Here is a 19,333-nt window from a genome sequence, read left to right as displayed (position 1 = left end):
ATCTAAGGTCGCTGTACGGTGACACATGTAAACTGGACTTATCGTGGTGATCATTTTGCAACATATACAAATATTGAATCATTATGTTTTACACCTGCAACTAATATAATGTATGTCAATTTTACCTCAAAAAAAGAATAAAAATAAATTAACAAAAACAATTTTTTAAAAATACTCACAAAAGAGAAAGAAAATGGGAAGACCTTATTGATCTCATATTATCTAAAACATCCTGTGCTTCTGAACAAGGATTTGCTTTTCACCTGATGTACAAAGCATCTTTAAAAAAAAAATCCCCTTTCTTCCACGATGGGTTTGCCCCCAGAACACAGGTGTCCTGAAAACCACCACTAAATTTAAACCAAAATGGCAAAGGAAAAGACTCATATCAACATCGTTGTCATTGGACACCTAGATTCACGCAAGTCTATCACTACTGGCCATCTGATCTACAAATGTGGTAAGATCGACAAAAGAACCACTGAAAATTTTGAAAAGGAGGCTACTGGGGTGGGAAAGGGCTTCTTCAAGTATGCCTGGGTCTTGGATATACTGAAAGCTGAACACGAATGTGAACCATTGATATCTCCCTGTGGAAATTCCAGACCAGCAAGTAACACGTGGTCATCATCGACGCCCCAGGACACAGAAACTTTATCAAAAACATGATTACAGATATATCTCAGGCTGACTATATCTCAGCAACTGATTGTTGCTGCTGGTAATGGTGAATTTGAAGCAGGTGTCTCCAAGAATGAGCAGACCCATGAGCATGCCCTTCTGGCTCACACACTGGGTGTGAAACAACTAATAGTTGGTATTAACAAAATGGATTCTACTGAGCCACCCTACAGCCAGAAGAGATATGAGAAAATCGTTAAGGAAGTCAGTACCTATATTAAGAAAATTGGCTACAATCCCAAAACAGTAGCATTTGTGCCAATTTCTGATTGGAATGGTGACAGCCTGCTGGAGCCAAGCGCTAAGTGGTTCAAGGGATAGAAAGTCACCCGTAAAGATGGCAATCCCAGTGGGACCATGCTGCTTGAAGCTCTGGATTGCATTCTGCCATCAACTCATCCAACTGACAAGCCCTCGTGTCTGCCCCTCCAGGATGTCTACAAAATTGGTGGTATTGGTACTGTCCCTGTGGGCCGAATGGAGACGAGTGTTCTTAAATATGGTGGTCACCTTCGTTCCAGTCAATGTTACAAATGAAGTCAAGTGTGTTAGAATGCACCATGAAGCTTTGAGTGAGGCTCTTTCTGGGAACAATGTGGGCTTCAATGTCAAGAAATATCTGTCAAGGATGTTCGTCGTGGCATTGTGCTGGGTAACAGCAAAAATGACCCACCAATGGAAGTAGCTGACTTCACAGCTCAGGTGATCATCCTGAACCATCCAGGCCCATCAGTGCTGGATATGCACCTGTGGGGGATTGTCACGCAGCTCACACTGCTTGCAAGTTTGCTGAGTTGAAGGAGATTGATCGTCATTCTGGAAGAAAGCTGGAAAATGGCCCCAAGTTCTTGAAATCTGGTGATGCTGCCATCATTGATATGGTTCCTGGCAAGCCTATGCATCTTGAGAGTGTCCCCGACTATCCTCCTCTAGGATAGTCGGGGACGCCTCCTCTAGGAACAGTTTTGCTGTTCATGACATGGGACAGACAGTTGCTGTGGGTGTCATCAAAACAGTGGACAAGAAGACAGCTGGAGCTGGTAAGGTCATCAAGCTTGCCCAGAAAGCTCAGAAGGCTAAATGAATATTATCCCCAATACTTGCCAACCCCATCTTAATCAGTGGTGGAAGAACGGTCTCAGAACTGTTTGTGTCAATTGGCCATTTAAGTTTAACAGTAAAAGACCAATTAATGATAACTGCACTGTAAAACCTCTGGAAGGAAAGGAGAATGTTTTGTGGGCCATTTGATTTTTTTGTGTATATGACAGTTTTAAGTCATTAGTTTTTTGGGTTTTTTTTTAAGATTTATGTATTTATTTTAGAGAGCAGGGAGGGACAGAGGAAGAAGAAGAGGGAGAGAAGCAGATTCTCCACTGAGAGTAGAGCCCATTGAGGGGCACAATCCCACAACCCTGAGATCACCACTCCAGTGGAAATAAGGAGTCGGAAGCTTAAAGGACTGAGCCATCCAGGTGCCCCTTAACTTATTAGTTTTTTAGAGAGAGAGAGAGAGCACAAGTGGGAGGGGCAGAGGGAGAGGGAGAATCTCCTTGCTGAGGGCAGAGCCCAACCCAGAGCTCAATCTCCTAACCCTGAGATCACCACCTAAGCTGAAACCAAGAGTCCTATGCTCAACCAACTGAGCCACCCAAGCACCCCTAAGATCAGTACTTTTTTAAAAAAAGATTTTATTTATTTGACAGAGAGAGAGAGAGAAGCCAAGGGAAAAGAGAAGCAGACTCCTTGCTGAGCAGAGAGCCCAATGCGAGACTTGATGCTGGGACTCTGGGATCATGATCTGAGCTGAAGGCAGATGCTTAACCGACTGAGCCACCCAGGCGCCCCAAGATCAGTACTTTTTAATGAAAACAACTTGACCAAAACTCTGTCACAGAATTTTAAGACCCATTAAAACAAAAGTTTAATGAGAAAAAAAAAAATCCCTCTTGGTATCTGTGTTTTGGCTGCATTTAGTATTTCATATTGCAGTTCATATTTTCTAATTATTTACTGTACAGACTAGAATTATTGAGTTCCAAATTTAAGTCCACAGATCCTTTCACTTGGCATGAATCACTATATAATAATTAATACTCAATTATCCTTAGTAATCCACAAAGAATATACGTGGGTGGAAACTGAAGAATATTACTCAACGGTCTGTTAATTATATTATTATAGCAGTTGTTTATTATTGCTTTAACAATTTCATCAGTATTAAATTATTAAAATTTAATGACTTGGCATCTACATATTATTTTAAGATGTTAAAATTCTAGGGTAAAATATTAACCCCATTTGACATATATCAAGAAGGAAAAATAATCAGGATTGGAAAATAGAAAGCTCATTGTTTTAATAGCTAATAAAACTAATTGGATAATTGAATAAATTTTTGCAAAAACTAAGGTAGCAGGAGAAAAAAAAATTCTACAGTGGTTATTTCAGCAGAATGTAGCTAAATCCAGAACCATTAATGATTGACATAAATTTACCTTCTACCTCATATAAATCGTGAAGGAAAAATTTCAAGAAATGAGCGGAAGAGGGAAAATGAAGAATCCTTTCATTAATAGCTTTTTGCCAATCCATTCATCTAATTCAGGTATTAGACTCCTAAATTTAAGTTCTTAAAATGTCAGTGTTTGAATATTAAACACTAAAACTCTTAAAAATTATTCACTTTAGGGGCACCTGGGTGGCTCAGTCATTAAGCATCTGCCTTCGGCTCAGGTCATGATCCCAGGGTCCTGGGATCGAGCCCCGAATCGGGCTCCCTGCTGCGCGGGACGCCTGCTTCTCCCTCTCCCACTCCCCCTGCTTGTGTTCCCTCTCTCGCTGTGTCTCTCTGTCAAATAAATTTTTAAAAAAATTATTCACTTTATTTATTTATTTAGTGGGCAGCAAAGCAAAGTTTCTTGATAGTACAAAGCTCCCAAAAAGAGAGGGGATCCAAGAGGGTTGTCCAAAAATTATTCACTTTAAGTAAGAAATTTTAACTTTAAAAAAAAAAAAAAGTAGGCTCCACACTTATGTGGGCCCCAACGAAGGGCTTGAACTCAGGAACTGAGATCAAGACCTGATGTACGCTTAACCGACTGAGCCACCCAGGCCCCCCAAGAAATTTTAACTTTTGAAAGACATAGCAGTAGACAGAAACACCACTTCACACAAATTCTTCCAATGGGGGAATAAATGATCAGATTCGGGTAACTTTATTTCATCTCAAAGGACCCTGTAATTAATCTTTGTTTCTCTGGAGGTGGAAAAAAATACACTTGAAAGAGAGAATGCGTAGAATGCCTGGGTGGCTCAGTTGGTTGAGCGCCAGATTTTGGCTGAGGTCATGGAACCTACTTAAAAAAAAAAAAAAAAAACGAACTAAAAAAAGAGAATGTGTAGAGAGGGTAGTGGGTGCCTACAGTTGACAATACTGTATTGTACACTTAATCTGGCAATCCTCAGGCAACCCCTTCCCCCAATTTAGGTAAGAACAGGGACAGACTCATATCAGGACCAAGGTGGCCCCCAAAACAGGGCCTAGAGTTTCAGTTTTGCACGATGAAAAAGTCCAGGAGATGGGTTGCACAACTGTGTGAATGCTATACTTCACACTGCTGAACTGTAAATAAATAAATAAATAAATAAGATTGGATTCAAAAATTATATATAGATAGATATAGATGCTGCAGGCAGTGTCTGTGTAAAATAACAAAAGAAAATATTGGCACACGATGTACACGATTCCGTTTTTCACTAGGGCTCCAGAGCAAAACTCCACAATTCTGACAACTTATGGAAAAACACTTAGGCAGAAATAAAGATTGGTGGGCGCCTGGGTGGCTCAGTTGGTTAGGCGACTGCCTTCGGCTCAGGTCATGATCCTGGAGTCCCGGGATCGAGTCCCGCATCGGGCTCCCTGCTCGGCAGGGAGTCTGCTTCTCCCTCTGACCCTCCTCCCTCTCATGCTCTCTGTCTCTCATTGTCTCTCTCGCAAATAGTCTTAAAAAAAAAAAAAATTTAAAAAAAATTAAAAAAAAAAAGAAATAAAGATTGGTCTTAGGGGTACCTGGGTGGCTCAGTTGGTTGGCTTCTGACTCTTGGTTTTGGCTCAGGTCATGATCTCAGGGTCATGAGATTGGGCCCCACTTCCTGCCCCTTTTGGGCTCTGTGCTCAGTGGGAGTCTGCTTGAGATTCTTTCCCACTGTGCAGCCCCCACCCCCTGCTCATGCATGATGTTCCCTCTCTCTCTCTCTCTCTGTCTCTGTGTGTGTCTCTCTCTCCCTCTCTCTCATTCTCAAGTACATAAATAAATCTTTAAAAAAAAGATTGGTCACATGTGGGGTTACACATTATCGAGGGGATGGCATTTAAATAATCATTACAATCATAGCATGTTTGATTAATGGAATCATTTTGAATAAGGAATACTAAGTATTTCTCAATTATTTTGGCTACAAAGTCTGCTTGTAGTTAACGAATCAGTTAATTATTTCTAGAAGGCAGATTTCAGGACTGCACTTATTCCTATATGTAAACATGTTGGGGAATTTTGTCCACTTTGGGAAAAAGATGATGGCGCATTTACTAAACTGCTTACATAAACCAAATCATCTACTCTTAAATGGTGTTTTAAGTGAAATTAGTATTTTGAGCAAAATAATGCAGGAATCCAATTCGATGCCCTTACAAGCACCAAAGGAAGAAAGGATAACACAAGATCAGTGTTATGTTAAAAATTTTTGAGTCTTGGGGCGCCTGGGTGGCTCAGTCATTAAGCGTCTGCCTTTGGCTCAGGTCATGATCCCAGGGTCCTCAGATAGAGCCCTGTGTCAGACTCCCTGCTCAGTGGGAAGCCTGCTTCTCCCTCTCCCACTCCCCCTGCTTGTGTTCCCTCTCTCGCTGTGTCTCTGTCAAATAAATAAATAAAATCTTTAAAAAAAAATTTTTTTTTGAGTCTTGGTGGCGAGCATGCTATTCTCTGTAGGTTGATGTGTGTGTGAAAATTTCTAACAGTAAAAAGTTTTTAAAATAGCACCTTAATGTCTACCACCAAACATCCTCAATTTCCCCCCAATCTCTTAAATAATTATTTGGTTCCTAAAGTTTAATTACTGAAAAAAAAAAAAAGAATCCCTGGGTTTACAGGGAGCTCAGAGTTCATGTTGTATAACCCCCTGTGGATATAAGAGCCCTGCCCAAATCCCTAGATCTAGATCACCAGGTCTCCACTTGATTACCTCCTGCAATGGAGAGCTTCCCACCTAATATCTCACAGTCTCCAAAGGTACCTTAAGGCGATCAGAATCAAAATCACATACACACAGCCACACACTCACACAGTCACTTACACACACTCTCTCATACACACACAAATACTCACACACTAAACCGGCTGGTCTGACGATTCTTCAAGCCTCAGTCTCTGAAACTGTGAACCACTGTGAACACCTCCAAAGCCTCTACCTTCCACAGGGGCTTCAGAAAACCCAGCCTCCTTCCTTGGCCAGTCTCTGCTCTCCAGGGGCCCTTCGCTCCACCCTGCTCCTCTGTGGCCAGCACCCAACAGAGAGCCTGGGGAAGGAACAGGAGCAGCAGGAAGAACAATTTGGATGCAAAACAGGTTTGGGGAAGTGATGCCTCTTGGGAGGAGCAGTGATTTGGCAAGAGGGGAACCATGCCTATGAGAGTTCAGAATCTGGTGAGTGTCCACAGTGCCTGGGTGTGTGCTGTCACAGAAAAATTTCACCAAAGTTAAACAGGCACAGGAGACTTTATTCAAGACTATGGCAGGGGCGCCTGGGTGGCTCAGTCGGTTAAGCAACCGACTCTTGATCTTGGCTCAGGTCTTGATCTCACACTGGGTGTGGAGCTACTTAAAACAAAACAAAACAAAAACTTATGACAATAGTGGAGAAACTCCACCAAAACAAAATAGGGAAAGGTTTTTAAGCCCTGAATGGGCTAGTGGAACAGTGCTGGTCGGTGATAGGAGAGAGGCTGGTCCATGGGCTGTGTCCAGCACACTGAGCTATTTCTGAGTTTGCGAGTGTTTTTCTCTGCGATAAGGCCATCTGTATTTGCTAATTGTCCCTTATTCAAGTTCGGCTCCTACCCTCCCACAGAGCCTGGGGGGGGGGGGGGGCGGGTGCTATCTTCTTCAATGATGACTTTTCAAAGGGATGGCTTGCAGGTCCCTGAGAAAGACATTCCAGGGTTGCAAAACTACTAAGAGGCTGGGAGATTTACCTACATTTCAAAGAGACAGAGAAAGAATATGCAATGCCAAGTTTTCTAAAACAAATGCCCTAAGGAAAGGGAGGTCAGGGGGCTGTAGTCAGGAAGAAAGCTGTGTAAAATTTAATCAAGCTCGGGGGACCATTAAGGCCATCCTGGTCACTGCCATTATGTCAACTCTGTCCCATCCATCTGTGGGTCTATGACCCTAGGTCTCTGCACATGCCTGGTGCCCACCCTGCACAGCACAGTGAGGGCTGTGATCGCAGGGGGCAGCTCCACCAAGGGGCAGAAGTGAGGCAGGTCAGGAGGTGCTGACTTGGGGTCTCTGCCCCAGCTCCAGCTGCCTGCAGGGGCATCCGTCTGCATGTCCCCACAGCCCTGTGTCTGAGTGTCCACATGGATCTGTGTCCTCGGGGGATTCCGTGTCCCTCTGCTTGTCTGCCTGTGTCTCTATCTCCTCCAATTTTTTTTATTCATTCATTTACTAATCTAATAAACATTTATTAAAGGCATGTCCTGTTCATCAAGGTGTCCCCTTTCCTGTCTGGGTTTGTCTGGGTGTCTACATTTACATCTGTCCACACTGCGAGTACCTGTCTTTGTGCATCCCATGTGTAACTGCCTCTCCATCTGTCTGTCTGTCTCTGCTTCTCTGTACATTCATTGGTTCATTCATTCATACAACATTGCAAACATCCCTGAGGCCTCTGAGGAGTTCTCAGCCTGATAAGGGAGACAGACAGCAGTCCAACCCAGGGTGACCATGGCTGGAGACAGGGAGGTGCCTGAGGCTGAGAGTGGGTGGATGAGTAGGGGAGATCGGGATCAGAAGAGGCTTCTAGGAGGAGGTGATGTTTGTGTCTCTGGGTCCGGAGACATGACCCCAGCATTGGAGGGTGTGTGTGTGTGTGTGTGTGTGTGTGTGTGTGTGTATTTATGCATAATGTGTGTTCCAGTAGAGAAAGAGAAGAGAAATCAAGACAGCCTGCAAATAACAAATCCCCCAAATTAAGGATTATAGGCCTCTAGCTCCCTCTTCCTTCAGACCCAGAAATCCAGATCCCTCTCCCTCCTCAGCACCAAGGACTCATCATGGCCCCATCATGATTACCTAGGAGGAAACCAGGAAGGGCGGGGGTGGAGGAATCCGGAGCAGGCTGGAGAGCCGGGATGCCTGGGGCTCTCAGCAGGGAGAACCAGCCAGACAGAAATCAGATCAGGAGGAGCTGTCCTCGGGGTCTCCGCTCAGCTCCACAAACTGGCAATGGGAGTCCCCAGAACCATCCTCCTCTGCCTCTTTGGGGCTGTGTTCTGCCTAACAGGTACCCAGACTTCTGAGCCTAGTGTTAAGAAATGGGGAGGGGGTTGGACTTCTGGGTCTGAGGGAGGAAGGATTGAGGGGGCCTGGACTCCTGAGTCTGAGGGAGGAGGCAGCTGGGAGTTTGGACTCCTGGGTCTGAGGGAGGAGAGGCTGGGGGCCTGGACTCCTGGGTCTGAGGGAGGAAGGGCTGGGGGTCTGGACTCTTGGGTCTGAGGCAGGAGGGGCTGGGGGCCTGGACTCCTGGGTCTGAGGGAGGAGGGGCTGGGGGCCTGGACCCCTGGGTCTGAGGGAGGAGGCGTCTGGGGACCAGAACCCCTGAGTCTGAGGGAGGAGGGGGCTGGGGTCTGGACTCCTGGGTCTGAGGGAGGAGGGAATTAGGGCCAGGACTCCTGAGTCTGATGGAGGAGGGGCTGGGGACCTGGACTCCTGGGTCTGAGGGAGGAGGGGCTGGGGGTCTGGACTCCTGGGTCTGAGGGAGGAGGGAATTAGGGGCAGGACTCCTGAGTGAGGGAGGAGGGGCTGGGGGTCTGGACTCCTGGGTCTGAGGGAGGAGAGGCTGGGGGCCTGGACTCCTGGGTCTTGGTGGAGGAGCCGACTGGAGACTGTGTCCTCATGTGTCTTCTCCTCTGTTCTCCCATCAGTCATCTTCTCTGACGTCTCTATCCACCCACCCCCCTCCACTGCAACCTCTCATCCTCCTTGCCCATGCCCCTGTTCAAGGGCACTTCTGGGGAACCCCGGGGGTCTTTCCAGAACTGGCAGAGAACTTTGGCCTCACCCTCAGGCAACCCCTTCCCCCAGTTTGGGAAAAGACAGAGACATACTCATATCAGGACCGAAATGGCTCCAAAGATGGGAGCAGAGCGGGGAGAGGAAGCTAAGCCTGAGCCCGGCCCACTGTGTGTGTGGTCATCCACGGAAGAGAGTTCGAGTTCTGTGTGTGTCCATGTAGGCATGCCCGGTGGGTCTCTGTGCATGTGTTTCTCTCTACCAGATTTCACATGTGAACAAGTGTTTGAACAAATGCTTCGGGGTCTGTGTTTCTCTGAGTTTCACTTTCTTTGTAGAAGAGATGTGTGTATAATTTTGCATATCTGTGTCTCTCTTTGTGTTCGTGCATCCCTGTGATTGGCAGGCCTATGTTTATCTCTGTGCACACGTGTCTGGGTACTGAAGTGTGTCTATCTCTCTGTGTATCTGTGCCCCATGTCTCTCTGTGTCTTGGATCTGTCTATGGTTTAAAATTCTATGGTTTTGTGGGTCTTTTTTTGTATCTCTAACTTGGCATAATTGTGGTCTCTCATTTTATTTGTGTGTCTATGATTCTTTTTTTTTTTTTTAAAGATTTTATTTATTCATTCATGAGAGACAGAGAGAGAGAGAGGCAGAGGCAGAGGGAGAAGCAGGCTCCCCGCGGAGCAGGGAGCCCGATGCGGGACTCGATCCCAGGACCCTGGGATCATGACCTGAGCTGAAGGCAGACGCTTAACCGACTGAGCCACCCAGGCGTCCCAAATGTGTGTCTATGATTCTTGAGGCCATATCTGTCTCTCTCTGGGTATGACTTCCTATGTCCCTGGGTCTCTCTGCATGTTGTTTTTGTTTCTGCATCCACACATTTTTCTGTCTGTTGGTATGATCTTGCATGTGTCTTGGTTGGGAGAGTTTCCATTGGAGGGTTTGGGTGGTACTTATTTTATATTTGAATATAGAACTCTGCATGAATGCTCAGGATATTCTGTGCCTGTGTGTGAGATTTGCATGAGCCTGTGTCAATTTTGTTATTTTGTGTTTATGTCAGTATTTCAAGTGCTTTGTGTGTGTGTCGCCGGGGCTGGCTGTGTGTGTACATTTGTAGTACAAGATCGCACATCCCATTACCTGTGCTGGAGTCTGTTTTCTACCCGTGGCCTTTTAGTGCTACTGGACATCCTGAGTTTAGTTGGAAGAGGGACAGGCAGAGCAGGAGTGAATCACTTCCTCCTTTATCTAATCTTAGAGGGCTTCCTGGAAGAGGGTGGAGATCCTGAATAGCTGGGGGAGGGAAACTGGACTGGCAGGTGCACAGAGGCCATTACTCTGCCAGGAGGTAGACACTGCCATGACCAGCCACAACAGTGGTTTTGAGGTACAGTGGTATGGGCTGCGCACTGCATCGGGGGCCTGCCTAGCCTGACATGAAGGCCTGAATCCTAGCGTGCCTAGTTCTGTCTAGGCAGCAAGGCCTGGCTCCCCTCAGAGCAGAGCAGCTTGGCTGGTGAGACTGTCATTTGCTAGGGGGAGCTCGGGGGAGTCCCTGGAACAGGCTTATCCCCCGCCACACACATCCACCCCGCTTCTCTCCTCAGCGTCCCAGGCCCGACAATGCTACAACTTTCAACACATCTACTTCGGGCCCTTTGACCTCAGCGGCATGAAATTCCACAATGTCTCCTGTCCCCATGGATGCTCTGAGGCTGTCTTGTCCCTGGACACTGGTGAGGGACAGAAAGTGGCAGGAAAAGGAGAAGCCTGTGCAGAAGACAAAGGGGTGGGGGCAGAGACGGGGGTGAGAGATTAGGGAGGGAGGGGGCAGAGGGGAAGAGCCAAGGGGCTGGGGGGATTGGGGAGAAGAGAAGGGCAGAGCTAAGGACAGAGAGCAGAGGTGGAGGATGCGAGGAGGAAGAAGAGGAGGGAGAAAGACCGGGGAGGATGAGGGGCGTGAGGTAGGGCAGGAGACCGTGGGAGACTGGGGGAGGGGGAGGGGAGGGGGATAACAGAGTGGGGAGGGGGTGGGAAGGGATTGGTGAGGGGAGGAGGAGTAGGGGGACTAGGGGAAGCGGAGTTTGCAGGGAGAGAGGGAGGAAAGAGAAGGGCAGCAGGGACAGGCCAGGTGAGTGCCAGAGAAGAGCGGAGGAGGAGGGAGAGACTGGAGACTACAGAGGCCGAGCGGGGAGGTAAGAAGGAAAGGAGGAAGGAGGCTGGGACGAGGCAACGCACCAGGCCCCGGTCCCCTCCCGCCCCCAGGGTACCGCGCCTCAGTGACCATGGTACAGAAGGGCTGCTGGACAGGCCCGCCTACCGGCCGAATGCTGTCCAACGACCACGCGCTGCCGCCCGACTACTCGGTGGTGCGCGGCTGCGCGACTGACTTGTGCAACGCCGACCTCATGACCCACGACTCCATCCCCAATTTGAGCCCGGGTGAGCGGGAGGGCGGGGCTGGCCGGGGTGGGCTGGGGGGGGCCCCCCCGCCGGACAGGGAAGGGGCGTGGCCTCCACTGGGCGCCTCCTCCATCGTGCTAGGATTCAGACCTTCACGTCAGTCAGGCCAGGTGGGCGCCCCGATGCAGTGCGCAGCCCACACGACCGTACCTCGCAACCATTACCTGAGTGTGCGTCTACGCTCTCTTGCCAGCGCCCAACCCGCCGACTCTCAGCGGCTTGCAGTGCTACGCCTGCTTAGGGATCCACCCGGAGGACTGCACCCCGGAGAAGTCTCGACAGGTCCACTGTCACCAGGACCAAAGTGTCTGCTTCCAGGGCAATGGCCAAATGACCGTCGGTGAGGGGCTGGGAGCGGGGCAGAGCCTGGGCAAAGGGTGTGAAGGCAGGGCCTGAGGGCCGGACAGGCCTGACAGGGAGACACGGCTCTGGTCTGAAGGAGGAGGCGTGGCTGGGAGGGAAGAGCCATGGCTGTCTTTTGAGGGAGAAGCATGGCCCTGGTCTGAGGAAAGAGGCATGGCTCTGGTCTGAGACAGGAGGCAGAGCCCTGGTCTGGAAGGAAAAGGCATGGCCTGGTCTGAAGGAGGAAGCCATGTCCCTGCTCTGAGGGAGGAGGCAGGACTGTAGTCTGAGGAGAGAGACCGGAAGTAAGTCTGAGGACCCAGTCGTGGCCCCGGCCTCTGAGGTGGAGGTTCAGGTACAGCTGCCTCCCTCAGTTCTGACCCCCTCCTCACTGCCCCACCCCCCCAGGCAATTTCTCAGTCCCCGTGTACATCAGAACCTGCCATCGGCCCTCCTGCACCATCAAGGGCACCTCCAGCCCCTGGACAAACATCGACCTGCAGGGCTCCTGCTGTGAGGGGCACCTCTGCAATAGGGACTCCGTGACCCAGCCCTTCACCACTGCCTCGGGCACCGCCCCTTCCCAGGCGCCCTTCCTCATGGCCCCGCTCCTCATGGTCCCCCTGCTGGTGGGCACTCTGGGAGGACCCCTTGTGCCCCTCTCTTAGACAGCCCCTCCGGCCTTTTTATGAGCAGGATGCTGGGGGCTGGCACGCACCCGCTTCTAGAAACTTCAGCCTCTGTAATGTGGCTCACTGGGAAATGATGTCACACAAGAGTTGCACTCCTGTCTCTCTCTGCCACCACCCCCCACCCCACCACTTCCCTACCCCTGCCCTGCCCATACCCGATCAGCAGGCCTGGGAGACATTGGGAAACATCCCCATCATCCCAGGGTGGGGAGACACAGCCACATCCTGGCCCACATGAAGAGCAGTCCTGACACCAGGGAGGCCCTGGCACCCCACAACCCACTTTCCTCCCTCTAGAGCCAGCATGGAGCTACAAGAATGTCTTTATTTGTATCATCATGAGAGGTTTGAGAGGCAGCATATCCTAGGAGCTAGAGCACAAACTCTGGAGCCAGCCTGCACGAGTTCAAATTTCAGCTCTACCATCTAGCCTGTGGCTAGTTACTCAACCTCTCTGCACCTGTTTCCTCACCTATAAGGCAGAGGTGAAAATAAAATCTACACTAATGACAAGCTCTACTTCGCAGTGGTTGTGTTCAGAATTTAATGAGAGGAACATGGACTACCTGGGACGCAACAGCCACCCAGCGTGAGTTGGGCTATTATCCCAATGCCTGTGAGCAAATGAGAGGCGAGGGCACGTGCTCGCTCCCATGTATCTAGTGAATGGAGAGCCGGGAGTGTGACTCCCAGCCCCATCAACCGCTAGGCAATTCTATGTCCCAAACACACAGGTGTTGATGAATTGGACAGAAAGGCACTTGAGGCAAAGCTGAACCGGGAAAAATTCTCCAACCTGTGGAGATTGAGGGAGACATCCTGGAAGAAGTGAATCTTATGCCAACTCCTTAAGGATAAAGAGGTCTTAGCAAAGAGAAGCAGAAGGAAGGGCATTCCAGGTGGAGGAGACAGCCTGGACACAGATCCAGAGGTTGGGAGGGACACAGGGCAGGCAGAGGTGTATACAGAAACATGGAATGTCCTCTTGTCCACGTCCACTTTTACAAGGTCCTTTCACATCCTGTCCCCCACTTGATCCCCCCGATGATCCTGAGAGGCACACAAGAAAGGTAGTTGCATCCCCATTGGGCAGACAAGTTGCCCAAGACATAGTGAGAGGCAGTGATTTTCAGAGTAAGTGGCAGAGCAAGGATGGATCCCCACATCTAACTTCCTTAATGAAGAGAAAGTCATCTCAGAGATGCTCCTACCTTCCTGTGAGGTCAAGGGGAGAAGTGTTCTAGATGTCTACACATCCTGACATAGAAGGAGAAGCTGAATGTCAATACCCATTCATTCATCACATTTACTGAGCACCCACCATATCCAGGCACTGACCTAGTTTCTAGGCATACAGCAGCAAACAAAACAGGCAAAAGTCCCGACCCTCAAGAAACTAGCTTTTTTTTTTAAGATTTTATTTATTTATTTGACAGAGAGAGAGAGCACAAGCAGGGGGAGCTGCAGAGGGAGAGGGAGAGAGAGAAGCAGACTCCCCGCTGAGCAGGGAGCCTGACGTGGGGCTCGATCCCAGCACCCCGGGATCATGACCCAAGCCAAAGGCAGACGCTTAACCGACTGAGCCACCCAGGCACCTCAAGAAACTGACCTTTCTAGTGTGGGAAGCAGACTTGGGATTTTATTGCAAATGTGATTTGAAGCTGGGATGGTCGGTCTGATGTGTCCACTTGGCTAGGCTACAATCTCAGTTAGTCACTCAAACACTATTCTCAGTGTAAGTACGAAGGTATTTTGTAGATGTAGATATTATAGTCCATGGTCAGGTGACTATGAATAAGGGAGATTATCCAAGATCATCTGGGTGGGCCTGGGTCAGCCAGCTGAAAACGCCTTAAAAGCAGAGCTGAGGCTTGCCTGAAAAAGAAATCCACCTATGGACAGCATCTTCAGCTCGTGCTCGAGAGTTCCAGCCTGCCTCTTCTTACAGCCAGCCCTATGGATTTTGAACTCACCTGGCCAGCCCACGCAATCACATAAGCCTTGCCATAAATCTCTTATCTTAATATATATCTCCAGCAAGTTCTGTTTTTCTGGTTGATCCCATACTGATACAGAATCCATTGGAGAATTTATAGCAGGGAGCTGCCATGTTTCACATAAATATATATCATATAATAGTATATGTATAGTATATTATTATATCTTATGTGGTGTGTACATAATTTTATGTATTATAACATACATATATAATTATATGTATATGTAATTACAGATAATATATAACTTTTTCAATGAAACATAAAACACATACCATAAAATGCACAACGTGCCATTTTTCCATATGTATACACCTGAATAACCTCCACTAGATCAAGATATAGAACATTTCTGGTCCCTGTCCCCAAAGCCTCCCACGTAGCCCTTCACAGGCACTTCCCACCCTGGAGGGAGCCATTACTCTGACTTCTATCATACATCAATTTTGCCTAATATTGAACGTCATATAAATGGAGTCATACAGCGTGTCCTCTTGTGTACATGCTTTACATTTTAGAGATCCCTGTGTCTGGGGCGCCTGGGTGGCTTGAGCCGGCCTGAGCCGGGTCTGCCTTCGGCTCAGGTCATGATCTCTGGGATCGAGCCCTGCATCAGGCTCCTTGCTTAGCGGGAGTCTTGCTTCTCCCTCTCCCTTTGCCCCTCTCTCAGCTCGTGTTCCCTCTCTCTCTCCCTCTCTCTCTCTCTCAAATTTTATTTATTTATTTGAGAGAGAGATAGACAGAGAGAAGGAACACAAGCAGGGGGAGTGGGAGAGGGAGAAGCAGTCTTCCCACTGAGCCTGGAGCCCAGTGGATTTTGTTGGTAGAGCTGACAGGACTTGATACATTGGCTGATGAGTGTGAGGTAAAGACAAAACTCCAAAGTTTTGGCCTGAGGAACGGGGGAAATGGTGGTATCATTTACCAAAGAGAGGGACAGATGGAAGTGAGTGAGAATCAACAGTTGGATGTTCGACATCTGGAATTTTTTTCTGTTTACACTAAGAGCACTTCCATTTGCACAGGGCCTTTCCTTGGGACACAGAATATATACGCAGGTGTATTTCCCCAACAGACATAAGTTTATATATTTCCTCCAAAAGACATATCCTAGAATGTTCCCAGCTGGACAGTTCATAATAACCACAAACTGGAAACAGCTCAAACAATTATCAACAGTAGCATGGATAAATTAATTGTGGCCTCATCACATAGTGGAATGCTATTTAGCAATGAGAATGCACAGTCTGCACCTACAAGCAACAGCATGGATGAGTCTCACAAACAATGTTGAGTAAAAGGACAATACACACAAGAGACCATTCTGCACAATTCCGTTTATACAAGGTTCCCAAGTAGGCAACACTAATGTATACAATTAGAAGTCAGGGGCACCTGCGTGGCTTAGTTAAGTGTCCGACTCTTGGTTTTGGCTCAGGTCATGATCTCAGGGTCGTGAAATCGAGCCCCGCATCAGGCTCCGTGCTCTATGTGCAGTCTGCATGAGATTCTCTCCCTCTCTCTCTGCCCCTCCCCCCATTCGAGTGTGCGTGTGCTCGCTCACTCTCTCTCTCTCTCTCTAAAATAAATAAATAAATAAATACATAAAATCTTTAAAAAAAAAAGTCAGGATACTCAGTGGCTGGAAGAGGGGACAAGGGGATTTCTGGGATCTGGTCCTGTGTTTCTTGATCCAAGAATTCACCCTGCTCTTTACTGATGATTTGTGTCCTTTCTATATGTATATTATTTTCCATAAAAGGTGGGAAAAAAATTTTAAATGCCTTCTTGGTGCAGAAATGTCAAATGGGGGTGGAGAGAAATAAAATATACCCCCTTTCTTAAAGTTATTTATTTGGTTACAACTAATGAGCAAAGGGATAAAAAAGACTTCAGTTAACCATCTCATGACATGAACCCTTGCATGTTAGGTAATGTGTTAAAAGAAAAGGAGCGACTGATTGAATAGATCCAGGAAATGTGGTCTTTACTGTGTTGGTTGGTTGTGAATTATCCAAATGATGTTTAGTATTGTTACTATCTGTGTTCTGACTGAATGGACTTAAATTTGCACATCATTCATCTTGCCTATCCCTTCACACACATATCTTTGTCTTCTTGATCTGTGGTCATCTAACCCTTTTTTACTACTCACTGAACAACTAATTATTGCTATTTCCTAACTGCAGTGCCTGAGAAATATCTGATCTTGATGAGAAGGAAAAGGCAGTGGTGAAGTAGCATGGATGCTATTGACAAAATTTTCATTTATGAATGTCAGAATCACCACCACTACGAATCCTTATATAAAAGAATAAAGGGAAAGAAGAGGCAAGATTAAAAGAAGTTGGTAGATGATAGATAGATGAAAAGATAAAAACGGAAGAAAGGAAGAGAGGAAGGGATAGAGGGGAAAAACAAGTGAAGAAGAAAATACGCGTATCTATAGGAATTGGCAAAGCAGCCGGAGGAAAGGCATCCCAGGTAGGAAGGACAGTACTCACAAAGGCATGGTATGTGTATACAGTGTGAGGAAGGAAGATGAGGATGAAGAGGGTGGCAGGGTCCCTGAAGGGCCTAAATTGTCAGGTGAAGATAAAGTCCCCTGAACTTTTCCCTACAGCTGATGGGGATCTGTGGAAGGGCTTAGAGGAGGGGAAAGGCATGGTGGAAGCCCAGTGATGGGACATTCTCCCTGTGACCTTGCAGGGGACAGACCAGGGGGTAGTGAGACTGGAGACAGGGAGAAGAGAAAGGAGGTGGTCTTTCACTTGTGGTCAGGGGGCCAGGGGCCACATAGTGTTGAAGGGTTGAAGGGAGAAGGAGAAACTAAGAAAGCACAGTGCATGAAGGCTGTGGGTTAGGAGGAGGAAAGTTCCTTATAAGTGGGGATAGTGGTTTCCCCTGGAAATTGGGAAGGGAATATTGTCATAAAGGGGCACCCAGGAAGATTCTGGGGAGTAGCAATATTCTCTCTGGGTGTCCAGGGTGATTTCATGGGGGTTCACAATATAATTATTTGTCCAAAGTAGACCTCTGAATGTTATGTACTTTCTGCACGTATGGTACATTTCATACAAAAAAAGAATGCCAACAGCAAAGTTAAGGCCAGAGCCCAGGTCTTTGGACTCCCATATTGTGGCTTTTTAATCTTTGATGATAGAGGTCAGAATGGGACCACCGCTGCTGTGTCAGTTGCGAGAGAGTACAAGAGACCTTGCTGTGACAATGGAGATGCCCTTAAGCTTGCTCAGGTGCTGGTCACACATGTCCATACACACGTAGAGCTGCATCAATCTGTATACTTAAGATTTGCAAACCTTACAATGTGTAAGCCATACCTCAATGAAAAGAAACAAAATTCAAAATACGACATATAATTAAATAATATCATGTCTGGGATTTGCATTAAAATAATAGAGGAAGTGAGGAAGTGGGTGGAGGTGAAATGCTATTAGCCATGAGTTGGTTGTTGTTAAGTGGGTGCATGGCGGTTTATTATATTCTTCTTTTCAGTTCTGTACGTTTGAAGTTTTCCAAAATAAAAAGTATATACATGAATGTGTGTATACATGAATAGATAAGCACATAAATAGTTAGGACAGATACCTACTGAACACACAGTGACTCAGGCACTCCCTCCCTTGAGAACTCAAATATCTGTCTTCTCTCAATGATTCAGAAGTTCCAGTGCCTAGATGGATCACACACACATCACTCCTTTCCCAAGATTTGTCTGACCTCTCCAGCGTAATAGAAGTGGGAGCCCTAATCAGCACCAAGGACAGATCTGTAGCACTGGGTCTCAGAACCACAAACAGCAACTTCAACTAATTGGGGTGGGGGGACAAAGGACAGGGAAATGAAGAAATGACATCCTTCCCACCTCCAGGACAGTGTGGAACAGGGTAAGAGGGCAGAGTCAAAGGACAGTCAATCAGTACCATTGAATAAGAGCATTCCTTCACAAATAACCATTGGGCATCGCCTATTGCCAGGCACTGTTCTGAACACTGGGGATGACAAGATCCCTGTCCCAAACAATTAGACAAACAAGAAAATAGGATTATTTAGATAATCCAAGTGCCATGAAGACAAAGCAATTAAATAGGATACGGGATTCTTTATGGAGCAGGAGGGGACCATTTTTAAAGAGGTGGTCAAGAAAGAGGCTATATTTGAGCAAAGAACTGGATGAAGCAAGAGAATGATTCATGAGGAGATTGGAGGGCAAAGCACTCAGGCAGAGGGACAAGCAAGCACCAAGATCCTGAGGCAGGAAAGAGCTTGGCAGGTTTGAGGATCAGCAGGAAGGCCAATGTGGTAGAGCAAAGTAAATGGAGGGGAAAATGGCAGGAAGGGTTTTGGCAAGATAGGAATAGACATACAGGAGAAAGAGAGAGAAAAGTATGAAAGAGATCAAAAGAGTCAAAGAAGGGGCTCCAGGGGGTGCCTGGGTGGCTCAGTCAGTTAAGCATCCGACTCTTGATTTCAGCTGAGGTCATGATCTCATCAGGGTCCTGAGATGGAGCCCCCTCCACGCTGGCCGTGGAGCTTGCTTAAGATTCTCTCTCTCTCTGCCCACCCCCTCTAAAAACAACAAAACAAAACAATAACAACAACACATACACCAGGTCCTGTGTCGAGGACTGTGGATAGTCATCTAATTCTCAAGCATCCCTGTGACATGGGTATCATCCCCATTTTACAGGACATACAGCTAAGATCGCAGAGCTAGACGTGAACACTGGTCCGTCCCTAACCCAGGCCGTATGTGTGTTATATTCCACACAAAAATAGTCAGTGGCCACGGCAAGATTTTAACCAAGGTCTGTGGACTCCCAGATTGTGA

The 19,333-nt window shown here is 47.4% G+C and overlaps 1 protein-coding gene and 1 pseudogene across 1 annotated transcript; both read left to right on the top strand.

Moving 5' to 3' along the window:
* The first annotated feature begins 366 nt into the window (after positions 1–366).
* LOC123855727 (elongation factor 1-alpha 1-like) lies at positions 367–1,765 on the top strand (annotated as a pseudogene).
* A 6,330-nt stretch (positions 1,766–8,095) lies between these two features.
* LYPD5 (LY6/PLAUR domain containing 5) lies at positions 8,096–12,720 on the top strand. The gene is made up of 5 exons (XM_045891678.3): positions 8,096–8,247; positions 10,595–10,723; positions 11,253–11,429; positions 11,644–11,790; positions 12,201–12,720. Exons 1-5 carry the CDS (start codon positions 8,190–8,192, stop codon positions 12,458–12,460), a joined length of 771 nt encoding a protein of 256 aa, XP_045747634.1. The 5' UTR covers positions 8,096–8,189; the 3' UTR covers positions 12,461–12,720.
* The last annotated feature ends 6,613 nt before the right edge of the window (positions 12,721–19,333 follow it).

Source organism: Mirounga angustirostris, unplaced genomic scaffold (assembly GCF_029215605.1).
Source record: "Mirounga angustirostris isolate CCGP_5_RB_7025 unplaced genomic scaffold, mMirAng1.0.hap1 SCAF_16, whole genome shotgun sequence".
NCBI lineage: Eukaryota > Metazoa > Chordata > Mammalia > Carnivora > Phocidae > Mirounga > Mirounga angustirostris.
Note: the sequence above shows the minus strand (reverse complement) of the source record. Positions and strands in the feature narration are given on the sequence as shown.

What these genes read in the sequence shown, in the direction of transcription:
- LYPD5 (XM_045891678.3), top strand. Translation starts at nt 8,190, where the DNA reads ATGGGAGTCCCCAGAACCATCCTCCTCTGCCTCTTTGGGGCTGTGTTC. An exon ending in CATCCCCAATTTGAGCCCGG is followed by an intron (nt 11,430 to 11,643) that starts GTGAGCGGGAGG and finishes CTCTCTTGCCAG; the next exon opens with CGCCCAACCCGCCGACTCTC. An exon ending in CAATGGCCAAATGACCGTCG is followed by an intron (nt 11,791 to 12,200) that starts GTGAGGGGCTGG and finishes CCACCCCCCCAG; the next exon opens with GCAATTTCTCAGTCCCCGTG.